This window comes from Leptodactylus fuscus, chromosome 4 (genome assembly GCF_031893055.1).
Source record: "Leptodactylus fuscus isolate aLepFus1 chromosome 4, aLepFus1.hap2, whole genome shotgun sequence".
In the NCBI taxonomy this organism is placed as follows: domain Eukaryota; kingdom Metazoa; phylum Chordata; class Amphibia; order Anura; family Leptodactylidae; genus Leptodactylus; species Leptodactylus fuscus.
In genome coordinates, this window is record NC_134268.1 from 52,181,489 (window position 1) to 52,198,952 (window position 17,464).

Here is a 17,464-nt window from a genome sequence, read left to right on the forward strand (position 1 = left end):
GTAGCACTTTCTCCTTGTCCCTATCCTGAGTAGTACATAGAGTAGGTGACCTATCCTAGCAGAGCTCCCTTTGCCCAGTGACAGGTCACTTGCTGTTACTGAGCACACTTGGGATATTTCATTCAAGTTTTTTTGTCAATGGGAGACTTGTGATTTCGCTTCCACTCCAGGTGTCACTGACGTCATCATACAGGCGATAAATATCTGGGCAGATAATTGGATGTGAGATGCATTGTTGTGCTCGCAGGACTCTGCCCATTGCTCCTAGGAGGCATTATTTATTCAGTAGAGGATCAGCACGCAATAGTTGTCAAGAGAGCGTCAGCTTATTAGGCAAGAGCTGCGTGATTGTGGAAGAGGCTCTGAGCTATAAAATCCGGCATCAAGGCTTCTTATTGTAAGGAATCCCACTCACAACATCCAGATATGTCCTCATAAGGAAGAGACAGAGGGACCAGAGCTGCACACAGGGACACACAGAGCTCCTATCTTCCTTCCATGCTGTGATCCTGTCCATCCACACAACAGGACCCTCAGTCAGCGAGTAAGTTCAACTCTTTGCTGCACTTCCATCACATGCTGGGCTGCTGCTAACTTCTATTTTTCACAAATGTTGGTATAGTGATAGTGTAGAAGCACAGACATATATATAGTTTTCCAGTTATTTAACATTATATGGAATCTAGCTTTGCATGATAGGATATCTACTATAGATCTACCTTGAATTGATCAGATAGCTAGATAGTATCTCTGATATGTTAAGTTTCTGCATTAGCATTACCTTCATATCCACATTACCCCAGTATATTATTTTTACAATACTAAGTGGTATGATATCTGCTTTACACTTATATTGATGTCTCTTATATGATAAGATATCTCAACATGACTCATAATAAACCAATTTTTACATTTCTAAGTGATATATCTGCTTCACACTCCTATGATTAGATATCTCATTTTTTTCCAAATATATTAATTTCTACATAACTAATATACACTTTATTTATACCTTTATATCTCTTATCTAGCAAATATCTCCATATTAACCCATTATATTATATTATTATATTAGTTTTACATTACCAAGTGGTATAATACCTTATTTACCCCAATATCTCTTATATGCTCAGATAACTCTACATTACCCTAATATATTAATATCTACATTAGTAAGTGGTAAAATACTTTGATATCACTCAAATATCTCCACTTTACCCAATATATTATTATATGCATTACTAAGTAGTATACTTTTTACTTTACATTTGCTTTGATACCTCTATGACTCCACATTACCCCAATATATTATTTTACATTACCATGTATTATGTTTTTTGCTTTACATTTGCTCTTATACCTCTATTATCAGATATCTACACATTACCCCAATATATTATTTCTACATTACTAAGTGTTATTATACTTTTTGCTTGATATTTACTTTGCAACCGCTAATATGATCAGATATCTCTACATCACTCTTATATGGTCCGAGGGCTCTCTATCCCTATAATATGAAGATTTGGGGCTAGTAGTGCCAAGTTTGATGTCCTGATCAGATATTCTGCTGTAATATTAATAGATGAAGATTTAGTATATTGATGCTGATGTCTGGTGAATATTAGTATACAGAAATATAAGTTATTGGGCAGCAGTGGAGTTAATGGCATATTGTGTTATATTATGACATGTTGTACCAGTGTTAATATAGATACATATCTGGTATGATGGTTGGAAGTAGAAATAGTATAGATCTACACTGCTGATGTGCTGGTACTGAAGCAAGTTTACTTTCCTCCATCCCTAATGTCAGTACTGGGCTGGAGGGTTTCAGCAACCTGGACAGCTCCTATTAGTAGACATTGCCTGCATCTCTCTGTTGTTCACACTTTCCTGCTGGCTCCTTCCTCACTTCCCCCCTCTTATTCCAGGTCTCCCCTGCACATCTTTCCCGTTACAGATTCAGTATACGGAGTAACATGAAGTTCCAGGTCTTGGTGTGTATGGGGATCCTCCTGGTCGCCCTCCTCCCCTGCCAGGAGTGCAGAGCCTTCAGCAAACCTCCAGCCTCTTCTGCCGGGGCTCCCCCGCCTCTCCTGTCTGAGTACCAGCCCTTTTTACTTCGTATGGGAGAAGAATATTTCCTTCGCCTGGGAAACCTCCACAAATATCCCCCAAATTCTTTACTAGGAGCAAGCCGCCTCCCTGAAGCTTCCTCCAGTAACTTTGCCAGGGCTTTGCAGCAGTTGCAGCCTCAGCAGTGGGGTGGGCAGCAGCAGGGGCTGAGAGCTGGCATCCTAGAAGGAGCAGATTCCCCCTACAATGCTCAGGAGGAGCCTACAGAAAGAGGCAAACGGTCAGAGGAGCCTCCTATATCCCTGGATCTCACTTTCCATCTGCTTCGGGAGGTCTTGGAAATGGCCAGAGCTGAGCAGATAGCCCAGCAAGCCCACAGCAACAGGAAACTGATGGACATTATTGGGAAATAACCCACTGCTATCACCTGCCAAAGAGTTTCCTGCATCTAGCACAAACTATACAGTATGATGTACCATTGTGCTGCCCTGATACCATGTGTTTATTTTTCTATAGCTTCAGACATAGAGGATGCACTCCATAACCCCTTGGGTGCCTGTGGGTCCAGCAATACAAAGCAATGCTCTGCTGCTAGTCCCCAGGTGAGAGCCTAGATCTGTTTATCAGCATGCACCGGGCAACAGATGTAATTTGTAATTTATTTTTATTTGGGGGTGGGGGTGGGTTACTTTTGTAATATATGAAAATCCTTAGGAAATTCCAGATTGGGAATGGGCTTTACAGTCTGAACAAACATCTATTGGACCTGTTGGGTTTCCTTTGGAAAGTTGACAAAAAAACCAAGAGAAATAATTTGCTGTAATTTATTTTGCATCAAAAGTTTATTGTATACATTTCCATAATAAAAAACATCTTTTCAGAGCTCGCACAAGATTGGTGTGTAAACATAATGTTTAATATCTATATTTTTAATAAAATCTGCAAAGCTTCATCTGTCCATCTTAATTTCTTGGGGGAAATGTATGTAGTAAGTAGACAGAGATGGTCCTGACTGAGCTTCTGTGCAAATAAAAAATACATCGGATAGATGGCGTTAAGTTCAAGAAAAAGGAATGAGATCATAAAACAATAGAATTTTGTTGGTGGCCAAACGAAAACAAAATGACTAAAACCTATAGAAGTGATAGGCTGGCATAGAGTGCAGATTTCTTAATCCTTATGCGGAGTGCACTGACTTAAACATCTTATTTATTCAGGAGAACCTTGATTTAGTCTCATAAGGAAGGAAGAGGTATATACCATATCCACATGTCATGCTTTCTAAACCTGTTGCAAAGTTGAATTTGCAGAAAAAAGTGGTTTGTTATGGGGACGTCATGTAGCAGAGCTGAGTTATCACTGTGTGTCTTATGCATATGACTAAAGAGGTAGAGCTACTACATCATGGTATCTTAGGTATCATTGTGTTGGCTTGAATGACACATCCAGCCCTGACATGATCCTTTGGACATTTCTGTGATCCTATAAATAGAAGAGATTGCAGAACTACAATTCCCAGCATAGCCTGCCAATTTAACCTCTCATTGAGATAACTGAAGTTTCACAGACCAAAGAACATAAGATATAAGTCACAAGATATTTAGACTTTATTCCCTTAAAGAGACAGCAGTCACTAAGGAGTCTTTGTGCTTCTTGGAAGTTAACCCCTTAAGGTGCCTGTGCACTTGAATGTAACTTTAGTGAAAAACAGACCAGATTCAAGTCGGTTAAAGAGCAATGACTATACACGGGCACATACATACACATATACTACTTAGCTGATATTATTAAGGGGGTACAAAGCATGGGTGGAATTATCAAAGTAGTGTTTGGACCCCAATCTGAGTCTATTAGGCTTTGATTGTATACTGATGTATTTCGTAAGAAGCAAATGTCAAATATTGGGAAGTCTGAGATGTCATCAGTATGATGGATGAGGGTAGAATAGGATAGAGGCAGAGACCATTAATGTGCGGAGGATGGGTACTACTGTGATAACTGATCACTAGTCACAGAAGGAGGTTCCCCTGACTTTATACTTAGGTGACTGTTCATACTGGTGCTGTAGACAAATGAAGGTTTCCCACAGTCAGACAGCTATTCAGGTAATGTATTAAGCCAGGAGAAGGAGAAAACATGACGTGAAGCGTCTGTGTTGTCGGACTGATTACATTCTGTAGTCCCTTGAGCATCTTCTTGGACTAATGCCTCAGACCCAGTCTGCAAGAAAAATAGGCTTGTATGAGATGGTGACATTGTAATGGATACTACTGTGTATCAAGCAATGGTCATGGATCTAGTACCAGGAGGTTAAAGTGGAATTATCAGTTCTGAATCTCTATTATATTCAATCTGTTGAATAATATAAAAGATGATTGAAAGATATTTAAGAATATATACGATATATAAGATACTGCAGAGCATTTGGAAGACTCTTTCAGGAATGGATAGGTAACCATGAACTACACCTTAAAGACATTTCAGTACCATAAAGTGATATTTGTAAGATAGGTAAAATAATAATGCAGTATGTAATGGATTCACATTGAACATATACACTCATTGATCTATATACTCTATGCTGGATGATGGAGAGGTTGTCCTGTTACTGACCAAGATCTACTGTACTCCACACCAGTGGCGTAACAAGTGTCCCGGTGAAAACTTTTGTCTCTTCTGACCTCAGAGTATAATAATTTAATAATTGGAATAAAAACAACAAACTCTGATACTAACCATGCTCCACCTTTCCTGGGCATCTTGTCTCCGGCTGTCTGCGGCATCTTCAGCCATCTTCCCGACGTCCATGCTGAGGTCTGTGATTGGTCCTTAGTGATCACATGGAGGCGCACTGACATCACTACGCCGCTGCGCCCCACGTGACCGCTGGGGCCTGATCACAGGCCTCAGACACACGATGGAAAACGATGGAGAGATGAGTACACCTATTTATTATTTTAACAATCGGCAAACAAAGCGGGGAACAATTAGCGGAGTGCCGGCATGACTGCCGGTTGTATGTGATCCAGAAGGTGAAGGGGGGAGGGTGTCTTATTTTCGGGGAAACAGGGTAGCTGTCTACTGAATGCTAAGCAGAATGTACATGTTTCTTCATGAGGACAGGACAACAAGCCATTATCTGACAACCTCTAGTACTGTTGGGACGAGGCAGTAGACATGTTGATATCCATCATGCACAATCCCTCTTTCCCCAGTATCCATGAATAATAAGCCATCGATTCACATGTCACACAGTTGGGCCAACACTTATCTAATGTGTATCTTTCTAACATCAGTAAAGTTCAATATGATAAAATAAGTCAGGATGTGTAGATGTAGGATTCTATCATAACACTTTGATGTGGTCCAAAATTAAACTGGAAGATATTTTACAGGTATACAATATTCAGAAAAGAAGCATAAAGAAGACATAAGTAACTTTACATGCTTTATTTCACACTTTACAGCACTCTATTGCCGCTGGAAGCAATTTAAGGAAACGATCCACCACCTATAGTCAGAATTTACATATTGGAGAAGTAAAGGCGATATCTGCCCATGTTAGCTCAGATTGTATTAATTGAAACTCAATTTTAATCCAAAATCAAAGATGGAGAAATAAGTATGAAATGAATGGTAAGAGGATTAATAAAGCTGCACCCTTTACTCTCCTATACCCTTCCACTGCTCAGCCGAGAGAGGAGAAAGCTGCTTCAAGACATGTCCAGCAGAGGAACAGAAGGAATGGGCAACTGAGATCCTTATCGCCACCCGACATCTACCATTGGGGACTCTATATACATTTGATGGCTGGTGGAACCCACTGAAATTGGGGGGTTTGGCTGACATACATCATGTGAGAGACATGCATGTGAGAACTGTATCGGACAAGAAGTGGACCAGAAAACGTATTGATGCCTTTAAATTCTTAAGTTGGCAATATCATGAACATTTACATGAGAAACAAATTTTGCTTAAAGGGATTTCTGGGCTTAAAATAATGATGACCTATATTTAGGATAGATTATTGATTGAAGATCAGCGTGGGTCTGATATCTGGGACCCTCACAGATCAGCTATATAAAGCGACAGCAGTGTTTCATGTCTATCACTTCCACTTCAAAGGCCATGTGGTGTCACAGTCATTAATCACATGGCCTGTTTGCAAAACCAAGCCCAGCCACTACAGTCCTATGAAAAAGTTTGGGCACCCCTATTAATCTTAATCATTTTTAGTTCTAAATATTTTGGTGTTTGCAACAGCCATTTCAGTTTGATATATCTAATAACTGATGGACACAGTAATATTTCAGGATTGAAATGAGGTTTATTGTACTAACAGAAAATGTGCAATATGCATTAAACCAAAATTTGACCGGTGCAAAAATATGGGCACCTCAACAGAAAAGTGACATTAATATTTAGTACATCCTCCTTTTGCAAAGATAACAGCCTCTAGTCGCTTCCTGTAGCTTTTAATCAGTTCCTGGATCCTGGATGAAGGTATTTTGGACCATTTCTTTCTACAAAACAATTCAAGTTCAGTTAAGTTTGATGGTCGCCGAACATGGACAGCCCGCTCTCAAATGATCTGAAAACAAAGATTGTTCAACATAGTTGTTCAGGGGAAGGATACAAAACGTTGTCTCAGAAATTTAACCTGTCAGTTTCCACTGTGAGGAACATAGTAAGGAAATGGAAGACCACAGGGACAGTTCTTGTTAAGCCCAGAAGTGGCAGGCCAAGAAAAATATCAGAAAGGCAGAGAAGAAGAATGGTGAGAACAGTCAAGGACAATCCACAGACCACCTCCAAAGAGCTGCAGCATCATCTTGCTGCAGATGGTGTCACTGTGCATCGGTCAACTATACAGCGCACTTTGCACAAATAGAAGCTGTATGGGAGAGTGATGAGAAAGAAGCCGTTTCTGCACGTACGCCACAAATAGAGTTGCCTGAGGTATGAAAAAGCACATTTGGACAAGGCAGCTTCATTTTGGAAACAAAAATTGAGTTGTTTGGCTATAAAAAAAGGCTTTATGCATGGCGTCCAAAAAGAAACAGCATTCCAAGAAAAACACATGCTACCCACTGTAAAATTTGGTGGAGGTTCCATCATGCTTTGGGGCTGTGTGGCCAATGCCGGCATCGGGAATCTTGTTAAAGTTGAGAGTCGCATGGATTCCACTCAGTATCAGCAGATTCTTGAGAATAATGTTCAAGAATCAGTGACGAAGTTGAAGTTACGCCAGGGAATGGATATTTCAGCAAGACAATGATCCAAAACACCGCTCCAAATCCTCAGGCATTCATGCAGAGGAACAATTACAATGTTCTGGAATGGCCATCCCAGTCCCCAGACCTGAATATCATTGAACATCTGTGGGATGATTTGAAGCGGGCTGTCCATGCTCGGCGACCATCTAACTTAACTGAACTTGAATTGTTTGTCCAAAATACCTTTATCCAGGATCCAGGAACTGATTAAAAGCTACAGGAAGCGACTAGAGGCTGTTATTTTTGCAAAAGGAGGATGTACTAAATATTAATGTCACTTTTCTGTTGAGGTGCCCATACTTTTGCACCGGTCAAATTTTGGTTTAATGCATATTGCGCATTTTCTGTTAGTACAATAAACCTCATTTCAATCCTGAAATATTACTGTGTCCATCAGTTATTAGATATATCAAACTGAAATGGCTGTTGCAAATACCAAAATATTTAGAACTAAAAATGATTAAGATTAATAGGGGTGCCCAAACTTTTTCATAGGACTGTACATGATATATGGCGCTGTGCTTGACTTTCAGTCAAATGGCCATAGTGATCGTCTGAACGCTGTAATCTCCTGGGTACCGGGTCTCAGACTTTCACCACACTTCAGTTGATGACCAATCCTATGGACCTATCCTAAGGATAGATCATCAATGAAAAAGCCGGGAAAGCCCCTTTAATTTCCCACTTGAAATACAACTAAGCATACTGAATCTTTTGTACTTTGGACATATTAAAGGACTTGATAAAAAACTATTTCAATATAATAGCCAAGTCAAGAAGAGCTAAAGGTATTGGATCAAGAGGACGACCAGTAAGAAGATGGACGGATGCAACATACTTTCTATAGAATCTTTTCACACTTGCTATTGTTTTCCTTGTACTCCTACTCTGTACATACTTAAACCTTATATAGAGTCCTATGGATTGTATAGACCTGGTTTTTACATCAGTTTTACAATGTTCACTTTTGCTGACTGGAGAACTGTATATACAGTATGTCTCTCCGTATGCATTGTGCTTTGTTATAGATGTGTAAAGAAAACTTCAATCTCATAAGATCTACCAAAGTACAATAAGAAGGCAAACAAAAAAGGCTATTCCGGACATACCTATTGTTTGTTAATCCTCTCAGCCATTTTTGAATGAGCCCGCTTTTATTGATATGATAATTAGCAAGCACGGAGCACCGGAAGTATCAGTGAGCACTGTCTGCTGTGTGTACACAGGGGGAGGTGAGAGCAGGGAGGCTGATGAGTCATCATCATCAGCAACAACCTGTGCTGTACACATAGCAGACAGTGCTCACTGAACTTCCGCTGCTCGTTGCTGGCTGATTAGCATATCAATAAAAGTGGGCTCATTCAAAAACAGCTGGGAGGATTAACAAACAAAAGGTATGTGTGGAATAGCCTTTCTAAAGGCTATGCAAATATATGCTTAGTTAAAAATGAAATTTCTCAATGATAGAATCCCTTTAAACTAGGTTCAACTTTGGAGAAAAGTAACACAGAAAATGTGCAGTATTCCCCACTAAGAACTACGTTATTTTATGTATTAATAGAAGATCAGTCAGTATTTGATGTCCCCACCAATCAGCAGTTTGCAGTGGACACAGTGTGCTGTAACCAGCAGAGCTCTGTGCACTGTGTATTGGCCTGAGAAGCTAAAGCTTAGTCTCATTCAAATAATGGGACTGAGGTTGCACTGTTGTTATTAGCTGATCAGCAGAGGTAACAGAAGTTAACACCCCAACAATCTGCAGCATTCTGCTGGACAATTCGTAGAAAAGGAGTCTTTCAACAAAACCGAGTGTATCAGACTAGTCTTGCATATAGATAGGTTAGGGTTATCTGAATCGGCAGTCATTTCCCTTTGTGAATACTGTAGGTGCCACTGTTGCTAAGCTAACACTGGTTTTGTGACTATGCAGATGAGCCTTTTGGAGCAATGAAAGTATTGCCATTTACCTCTTTGGAGCTTAGGTATTATTCTTTTTGCTCCAAAAAGCTAATCTGTATATTGACAAAAATTTAGATACCTTGGCTGCGGAGAGAAGAAGGAAACATCTCTTACCTCAGGTGACATTAACCTATCTATCTGAGAGGCTGAGTTGATATACTAGGTTCTGGCGGGAGACTCCCTTTAAAATGTTCCTCTCATTCCAGTTAAACTTTTGAGCAAACATTTTTGACTTTATGAATATTAATGCAGAAGATCTTTGACATATGTCGCTTCTTTCTGTTTAGATATTGCACCTTATCACTGTGTAAAATACAATATGTCACTTACAAGGATCAATAGCCATGGTAAGTCATCAAGAATATGAACCATTTCATTTACAGCGTTGTTAATGTATGACTCTGGCAGCTGAGCAATAACAAAATTCAGTGTCATATATTTGCAACTGCTGTACCCCCATGATCACCTGCAATGGGAAATCATCCTTCTGCAACAGCAGGAAAAACGGCAATTCCAAAAAAAAAATCTGATCCTATGTGTGTAACCCTTGTGATGCCTTGAAAACCTGTTTATACCAGGAATTCTGTGAGGAAACTACATTTGGCTTGCAAAGATGCTTAAAGAGGACCTTTCACCTCCTAGGGTAAGGGTGCCCAATACGTCGATCACGATCTACTGGTAGATCGCAAAGAACGTATGGGTCGATCGCGGGATGCAGATATCCCCGGTGTCTGTTTGTTCATAGTGCAGGCTGAGAGTCATCTCCAGACACTGGCAGTGTTCAGAGATAACTCTCAGCCTGTGCTGTGAACAAACAGACACCGGGGATCCCTGGGCGGCCACAGAACGCCGCTGTCTCCTGCTCTCACGATCCGCCCCGCCCACATGCCCAGCCCAACCCACAGACATGCCCGCCCTGCCCACAAACCCACCCACAGGCCCGTCCCCGTCCTGCCCTAGTAGATCTTTTGCCTTTGTCAGCTAATTAAGTAGCTCACATGCTAAAAAAGTGTGAGCACCCCTGTCCTAGGGTACATGTGGTTTTATATACCGCTAGAAAGCCGACAGTGCACTGAATTCTGTGCACTATTGACTACTGGTGAAGAGCGTACCGCAGCTCTTCACTGTCAGAACGGCGTTTCTGACAGTCAGTCAGAAACACCCTTCCTCACAGTAGCGCCTATAGCGGGTGTTACTTACCGCCCAGTGATGACGCTGAGTGGTGAGGAATGCCCCCCAGTACTATCAGTACTATGAAGAAGGGAACTCCTGACTGACTGTCATAAATGCCCTTCTGACAGTGAAGATCTATGGTACCGGCACCCATAGCTCTTCACTGGGGGAACAGAACGGGAAAGCTGGCTGTCAGCTTCTAGCGGTATATAAAACTGCATGTGCCCCAGGAGGCGAAAGGTCCTTTTTAAGTAGAAGACCATGTAATGCATAGCCAAATTAAGTTGTACAGAGCAGAAGCTGTACAGATTTCTGTCTACAGATTTCTCTCCATCCTGGCTAATAGAGAAGGTTGTGAATAACTAACACTAGATTCACACTAGAGTTTAAGCATAAAAAAAAATCCTGCAAGGAGGAATACTCTCCACCGATTTCCTTATAGTCTATGGGGTATGTGGGTTTCTACATGTAACCCCTTTTTCGCCTATTGCCATATGGACCCGAAAGATGGAAACCCAAACACGATTGTGAACCTAAGGTTGCATAAAAATATCTATATCAAAATTGAATGTTTTTTGCACCTATATATTATGCCTAGTCAATCAGATATAATAGTGTTATATTATGTGGATGTGGTATCTCACCCTTGAGGAATATGAATATAAATACATATTTGCTTCTATGCTAAATCACTTTACGCCACACATACAGCCACCTCTCCACCAAGATGGTGGCATGGGATCCTCTCATTGGCCGGCACAGTGAAAGCCCCAGTAGTAAAAGTAAGGGTCTATTCATATGGAGGAAAATGGTGAGGAATTTGGTGTGGAATTTCAGGGCTGAAAAAAAAGCCTCCCATTGATTAAGTGGGTTTCAACCATTTTCCTCCGTGTGAATGGACCCTAAACACTTTTAGAAATGTCTAAGGTCTGGTTCACATCTGCTCATGGGTTTCCACTCAGGAACTCCACTTGGGGACCCCCCCAAATGAACACCTAATCCACATACTGTAAATAAATGGTTACCTAAGGAAACCCGTGGACCCCATGAAATATAATGGGGTCCGTGTGGTTTCTGCTCGAAAAACGTGGAGAGAAAAGCACTGCTTGCAGAGGGGGGAATGGAATGGCCCAAATGCAGATGTGAACCGAGGCTTATATAAAAGAACTGGACCTGCTTTTTTTCTACAATATATTTTTCCCCAATAAGACCAGATATTTTTGTCTTGCCTCAATGGGAATACCCGTAGTTCTGATGGGAATAAGCTTATCCTAAGTTACATGTCCTCTCACTGACCCCCAAGTACATAATCGAACAATGCTGATACAGATGTTTCAGTAATAGTATAATCTCCAGGTTTTATTGTCCACAGAATGTTCTTCATCCAATTTCCACATAATTGATGTCACTGAGATGATCTATTCTGTGTATTGAAGATGGAGTCCAAAAGCAGCATTTAGAATAATCCTTACAGGAAATATTCTGCTTATCATGTTAGTGGTTAATTGGCTTTCCTATAGTCCAACTAAATCTGCCATGTCCCCGACCATAACACTCGCATAGGCAGTTGTAGGAGTATGGATAGGTTAAAGTAACCGGGGGTGGTTATGTCATTAGTTATTGTCTTTCCAGGTTCTTCCTTTGATGACATTTTAAAGTTCCCATAAAAGCGAACATCAGCATCTGAACATCACCAGGGGAGATATATACCGAGAACCATTTGTGGATGATTTCAATTCCATACCATTCTATACTAAAGGTTAATGTGGACTTTGTGTCTGTTTCATATAAAGATGCAATTATTGACAAACACAGCAAAAATACTGAATTGATGCAGCAGATTTACAGTAGCGTCGGCCCAGCAAATATTCACACTTCCGCATATATAAAACTATAGATTATATTACACACAATCTTATGTTTGTCTATTCTTTTATACTTTGTGCGCACTAGTTCTTTTAGTATAGTTGTAGTTTTTTGCTTCAATTTAATGAAGATTGTGAATTAACAACAATCTATTCAAGTGCAAGGATAACTATATCCCTAGCAGAAAGCGTTATACTTACTAGAATTATCCATAATATGAAGACACCCATCTAAATTATCCATAATACGAATACACCCTCCCAAATTAACCATAATATGAAGACACCCTCCTAAATTATCCATACTTATGCCAGTAAAAGAGATAGCTGACTCCATTAAGGCATTATTCGGACAAGAGTCAAACATGGCAGAGTCACATATTGGATACAATTGGGCTATTCACATGTCCTATTTTAGCTGTTTTCACAGATCCCTGAATAGACTGTTATGGGGCATCTTCCCCATGAATGCAAAAGAACTATAAAAAACTGATAGTTTTGCAGAGATTTTTTTTCAATGTACAGTAACGTCTAAAAGAACACTGCATTTATATGGGAAAATAATAGTATAATTGTATAAAGTGGTAAAAGCCGCTTCTCCTGAGCAAGCAGTAGTTATTAGACTCATATTATTAGCAGGTCTGAAGGCTACTTTCACATTTGTATCACAGGTTGGATAGATCCCATTCCAGTCATCGGGATGCTCCTATATGGAAATAGAAAAATGCAACACAGATGTGGATGGACTCAACCCTATGAATGTAGTACCTGCATAATATGATTATTCCAGTAAAGGACATAAAATATGTCGCACACTTTACATAACAATTTTCACATTTTGCCTTAATTGAGTGGGATGTGGGGGTCACTATATAGGATTCGGACCCTTATCATCATTAGCCACAATGTCTCCGTCTATCTTGTCCTGTAACTTCAGTTTATTACACTAACAACCCATTGCATTGCATAATTAATAGGGTTTCCATAATATTAATACTGATGGCCTATCCTTAGGTTAAGTCATAAAGTTTGGATTAGTGAGGTCCTAACATTCAAAACCTCTACTGATAACCTGATTCTAGGACCTATGGTGCTGGTAAAAAACACACTACACAGCCAGAAGTACATAGCTACATACACCTTGTAATTGCTGAGCTGCAGAAACCGGATTTTACCACTACACAGTGTACAGAGCTATGTACTTCAAACTTCATATACTCTGTAGTTGCTGCATGTAGTAACCTGGATCAGCTGCTACACAGTGTACTTCTTATACTCTGTAGCTGCTGAGCTGTAGTAACCTGACTCAGCCCACTACATAGTGTACAGAGCTGTGTACTTCATATACTCTGTATCTGCTGAGCTGTAGTAACCTGAATCAGGCCACTACATAGTGTACAGAGCTGTGCACTTCATATACTCTGCAGCTGCTGAGCTGTAGTAACCTGACTCAGGCCACTACATAGTGTACAGAGCTGTGTACTTCATATACTCTGTAGTTGTTGCATGTAGTAACCTGACTCAGACCACTACATAGTGTACAGAGCTGTGTACTTCATATACTCTATAGCTGCTGAGCTGTAGTAACCTGACTCAGTCCACTACACATTGTGAAGAGCTGTGTACTTCATATACTCTGTAGTTGCTGCATGTAGTAACCTGGCTCGACCACTACACAGTGTATAGAGCTGTGTACTTTAAACTTCATATGGGTGATGCTATATGCTGGTTGTCAGACCACCCACTGATCTGATATTGATAACCTATACTTAAGATAGGTAATCAATGACAAAATCCTGGAAAGCCCCTATAACTGTGTGATGCATCAATTCCTCTGCGGTGTCACTGCAGGGATTGTCCAAAGCAGAAAACCATTTTAATTTTCATTAATGCAGCATATGTCATTTTTATTACTGTACAAATATGTAATATCTGTGTCTCCTACTGTAGTTATAATAGAGACAAATAAGACAAATGGTAACCTTGTTAGTCAGACTTTACTATATGGTGCCTGTGTTGTGTCTAGAACTAATCCCAATGTTCTTGTCTAAAATAGATTAAATATATTAAGATATTATTGTGTTTTCTATTCTTGGAATACTGTATTGAGATATATTCATCATGCTTCTGTCCTGAAATAAAGATTATTGTCATTTACAGTTCCTTTTATCTTGTAATAAGACCTATTGATGCCTTCCTCCGAGTCCCGGAAAGTTCATAATGGTGTTTTACATACATTAGTGCTGGATCAGCAGATTTATGGGGCATTTTAGCTAATCCTACCTAAAAGGTCTGGGTTAATAAGTTCTTTAGGAAAAGAGATACTTAAGAAATATGATTGCATCACACGGATAATAACCTGTATTGTCAGAAAGTTTACATGGACAATAGTGATGGAATAGATTGGACATTGGTGACAGATAACTTGGAGTCTGCTCGCCATATTACTTTGCTAGGGAAATGTGTGCGCAATAAATAATCTAATAATTGAATAGTATGATTCTATAATAAAACTAGGAAAAAGATAATTAAAAGTAAATCAAAGAGACATTTATTATACCTGGCAAATATGTCCATAAATTTTGGAATTCTGATAATTTGTGCAAAGACACTCAGATACTTGGTATTAATATGCTTTAGGTACATTCACAAGGAGGCATGTGTTCATGGGATTTTATTGCATGTGCCTCTGGTTGTGTAGGAATATTTGAAGTGACAAATGATTTACTAATATATGGAATTCTTTTTATTTTGGATGAAGATGCCTTTCAATACAACCTTTAGGCTGAAGCTCCACGTTGAGGAAATACAGCTTTTTTGTTGCAGATTTTGCTGCAGTTTTTTAAGCCAAAGCCAGGATTAGATTGAGCAGGAGGGGGAAGTATAAGAGCTTCCTATATATTCCTCATTCCTTTTGTCGTCATTCTTGGCTTTGGCTCAAAAAACCACAGCAAAATCTGCAACAAAAAAAGCTGAGTTTCCACAAAGTGGGGCCTCAGCCATAGGGTTAGCACTAAAGCACTGTGGGAACAACCGAGACGTGAACTGAGTTTTCCTCCGCGGACTTTCTGTTACAATTATATCTACAGGAAAGCTGCTGGTGTTTCTGTAGATATAATTGACATGCTGCGATTTTGAAAACTGCGAGTTTTGGAAATTGCAGCGTGTCCGCACTGCGATTTTTTCCGCAAAGTGGGCATAGGATTCGCATGGATCCCATCCACTTTGCAAGTACTGTAAAGCACCGCAATTTTTCCAGTGGCATTTCCGCTGAGGGCAAATCGCAGCATTTCCGGTCAGCGGGGCCCCGGCCTTAAAGTGGTTCCATAGGTTCAGCCATATGACTAGCTCAGGGGTAGGTAATGTAACATGATTGAAGGAAATGCCCACATGCTGATACTAAACACTTAGGAGTAAGGTTTAACCTATCACACTGGAGTAACTAGAACTATTATACACTTACTTATGCGTTTATTGCTGTCACAGAATCTCCTGTGCACTTTAAATTTCACTATGTCAATGCAGGGTCAAGACTTTTAAAACAAAGAGTGAAACAAGTATACTGTATGCAGAACATATGTAGAATTACAGTAGCAGGAGTCATCCACATCCATTTGGACCCTGTGTCAGAGTTTCTATAGAAATTGCAATAAAAATGAGCACATCATTCACGGTTGTCGTTAGCAGTAGAATAATGGACGCCATGATAGAAACCATCAGGGACAAATCATAGGACAAATTCATCTATCCGTTTCAATGATGAATCCCAGTCTAAACAAAACCGTTTTGGAAGAACTCCAACTACGCACCATTTTTGTGATATACAAGCTTTCTATTTTTGACATAGGTGCTTTCTTTTCACTTACTTGGGTACTGTCATAACAGTAACATTATTTTTGGACAAAAGGTTACAAAATCTATCTTTATACCATCAGTAGGACCTTTCTTCCAACTATTATGAAGAATGAGTTCCTGTCTGCCCTGTATGCCTAAGGTTCTGTTCATACTTGGGTTTGTTCTCTTCTTTCAGTTTTCTGCTGCCTTTTGATAACTGAAATAGCGCAATGTTCTGCACTGTTAAATCCAGCAAAAAAATGGATATGTGAAGCCTATTAGTCTCTATTCACACTCTTGCCTACTATGACGGATGTATTTTCAAATATAACCTGATGAGTTCTTATGGTTCCTATTGATCTATAATTGATAGCAAGATATGATAAAAACCTTCAACCAAAGTATTGAAACCTCTTTGAGCCGAGTGTCTAATGGAGTTCATGAAAATGTACAGCCAACCAAAAGCACAAATAATCTTAAACCTAATATATTTTATGCTTAACATCACATCAGTATATTCCACAAGGCCGGGTCTAGACTAGGCCTAGTAAGTCAGCTGTGGCAATGTACACAAGTCACTTTAAGGTTAAGGCCCAACATAGGAGCAAAAAAGTGATCAGGAAAATCGTGGTGACAATGCATCAGGGTTTATCCCGCAGCACTTTTCTCAGAGAGCAAACTGACTTTTTGCTTTCAATATACATACAGGTAAACCGCCGGTGTTTCCATAGACATAATTGACATGCTGCGATTTATAAAACTGCAACAGCTACTTGTCCGCTGCGTGTATTTTTCCGCAGTGTGGGGATGGGATTAATTCACACTACATCAGGCCCCGACATTACTTATACATAAAATGTGAACTCTCCTTTTATGTCCTAACAGGAACCCCTAACTCATATTTTAATTCCCAAAATTAGAACATTTAAGCCCAACCCCAGGACTAACTAGGACAATCATTCATTTTAGTTTCTCTTAACCCTACCCCTGTTGCGATGTTCAGCATGGCTTCGCTTTCATTCATAGTTGCCAGCATTGCTCTTCGCCTCATTTCTGGTCCCCAGCAAGACCCCTTTTATTTTTGGTCCACAGTAAGACTCACCATTTTATTACTAGTTCCTACTCTGTCTCCTTGCGACTGACTTTAATGGTTTCTGTTGGCTTTGTGTCCATAATGTTACTGGAAAAATAATAACTCTCCATTCCGTGAAATTTTTTTTACAGAATTTGCAAGTAATGCTTGGTTCACATCTGCGTTCGGCATTCCATTTGGGGAGT

General features: G+C 39.9%; 2 protein-coding genes across 5 annotated transcripts in view; one reads left to right on the forward strand and one right to left on the reverse strand.

The window, feature by feature from the left end:
- Positions 1–328: 328 nt before the first annotated feature.
- Positions 329–3,031, forward strand: CRH (corticotropin releasing hormone). 2 transcript variants are annotated; one of them, XM_075270481.1, is made up of 2 exons: positions 329–544; positions 1,935–3,031. In XM_075270481.1, the coding sequence occupies exon 2, from the start codon at positions 1,983–1,985 to the stop codon at positions 2,490–2,492; it is 510 nt and encodes a 169-aa protein (XP_075126582.1). In that variant the 5' UTR covers positions 329–544; positions 1,935–1,982; the 3' UTR covers positions 2,493–3,031. The 2 variants fall into 2 exon arrangements, with proteins under 2 accessions (XP_075126582.1, XP_075126583.1); XM_075270482.1 differs by having other exon boundaries at positions 1,964–3,031.
- TRIM55 (tripartite motif containing 55) overlaps positions 2,940–17,464 on the reverse strand; it is a 77,230-nt gene continuing 62,705 nt past the window's right edge. For 2 of the 3 annotated variants that reach the window (XM_075270432.1, XM_075270430.1), the window contains one exon: positions 3,010–4,299. In XM_075270432.1, the coding sequence (XP_075126533.1) occupies positions 4,177–4,299 (123 nt within the window). In that variant the 3' untranslated portion in view covers positions 3,010–4,176. Of the gene's footprint in view, positions 4,300–17,464 lie in introns of all 3 variants that reach the window. The other variant, XM_075270431.1, reaches the window with a different exon arrangement.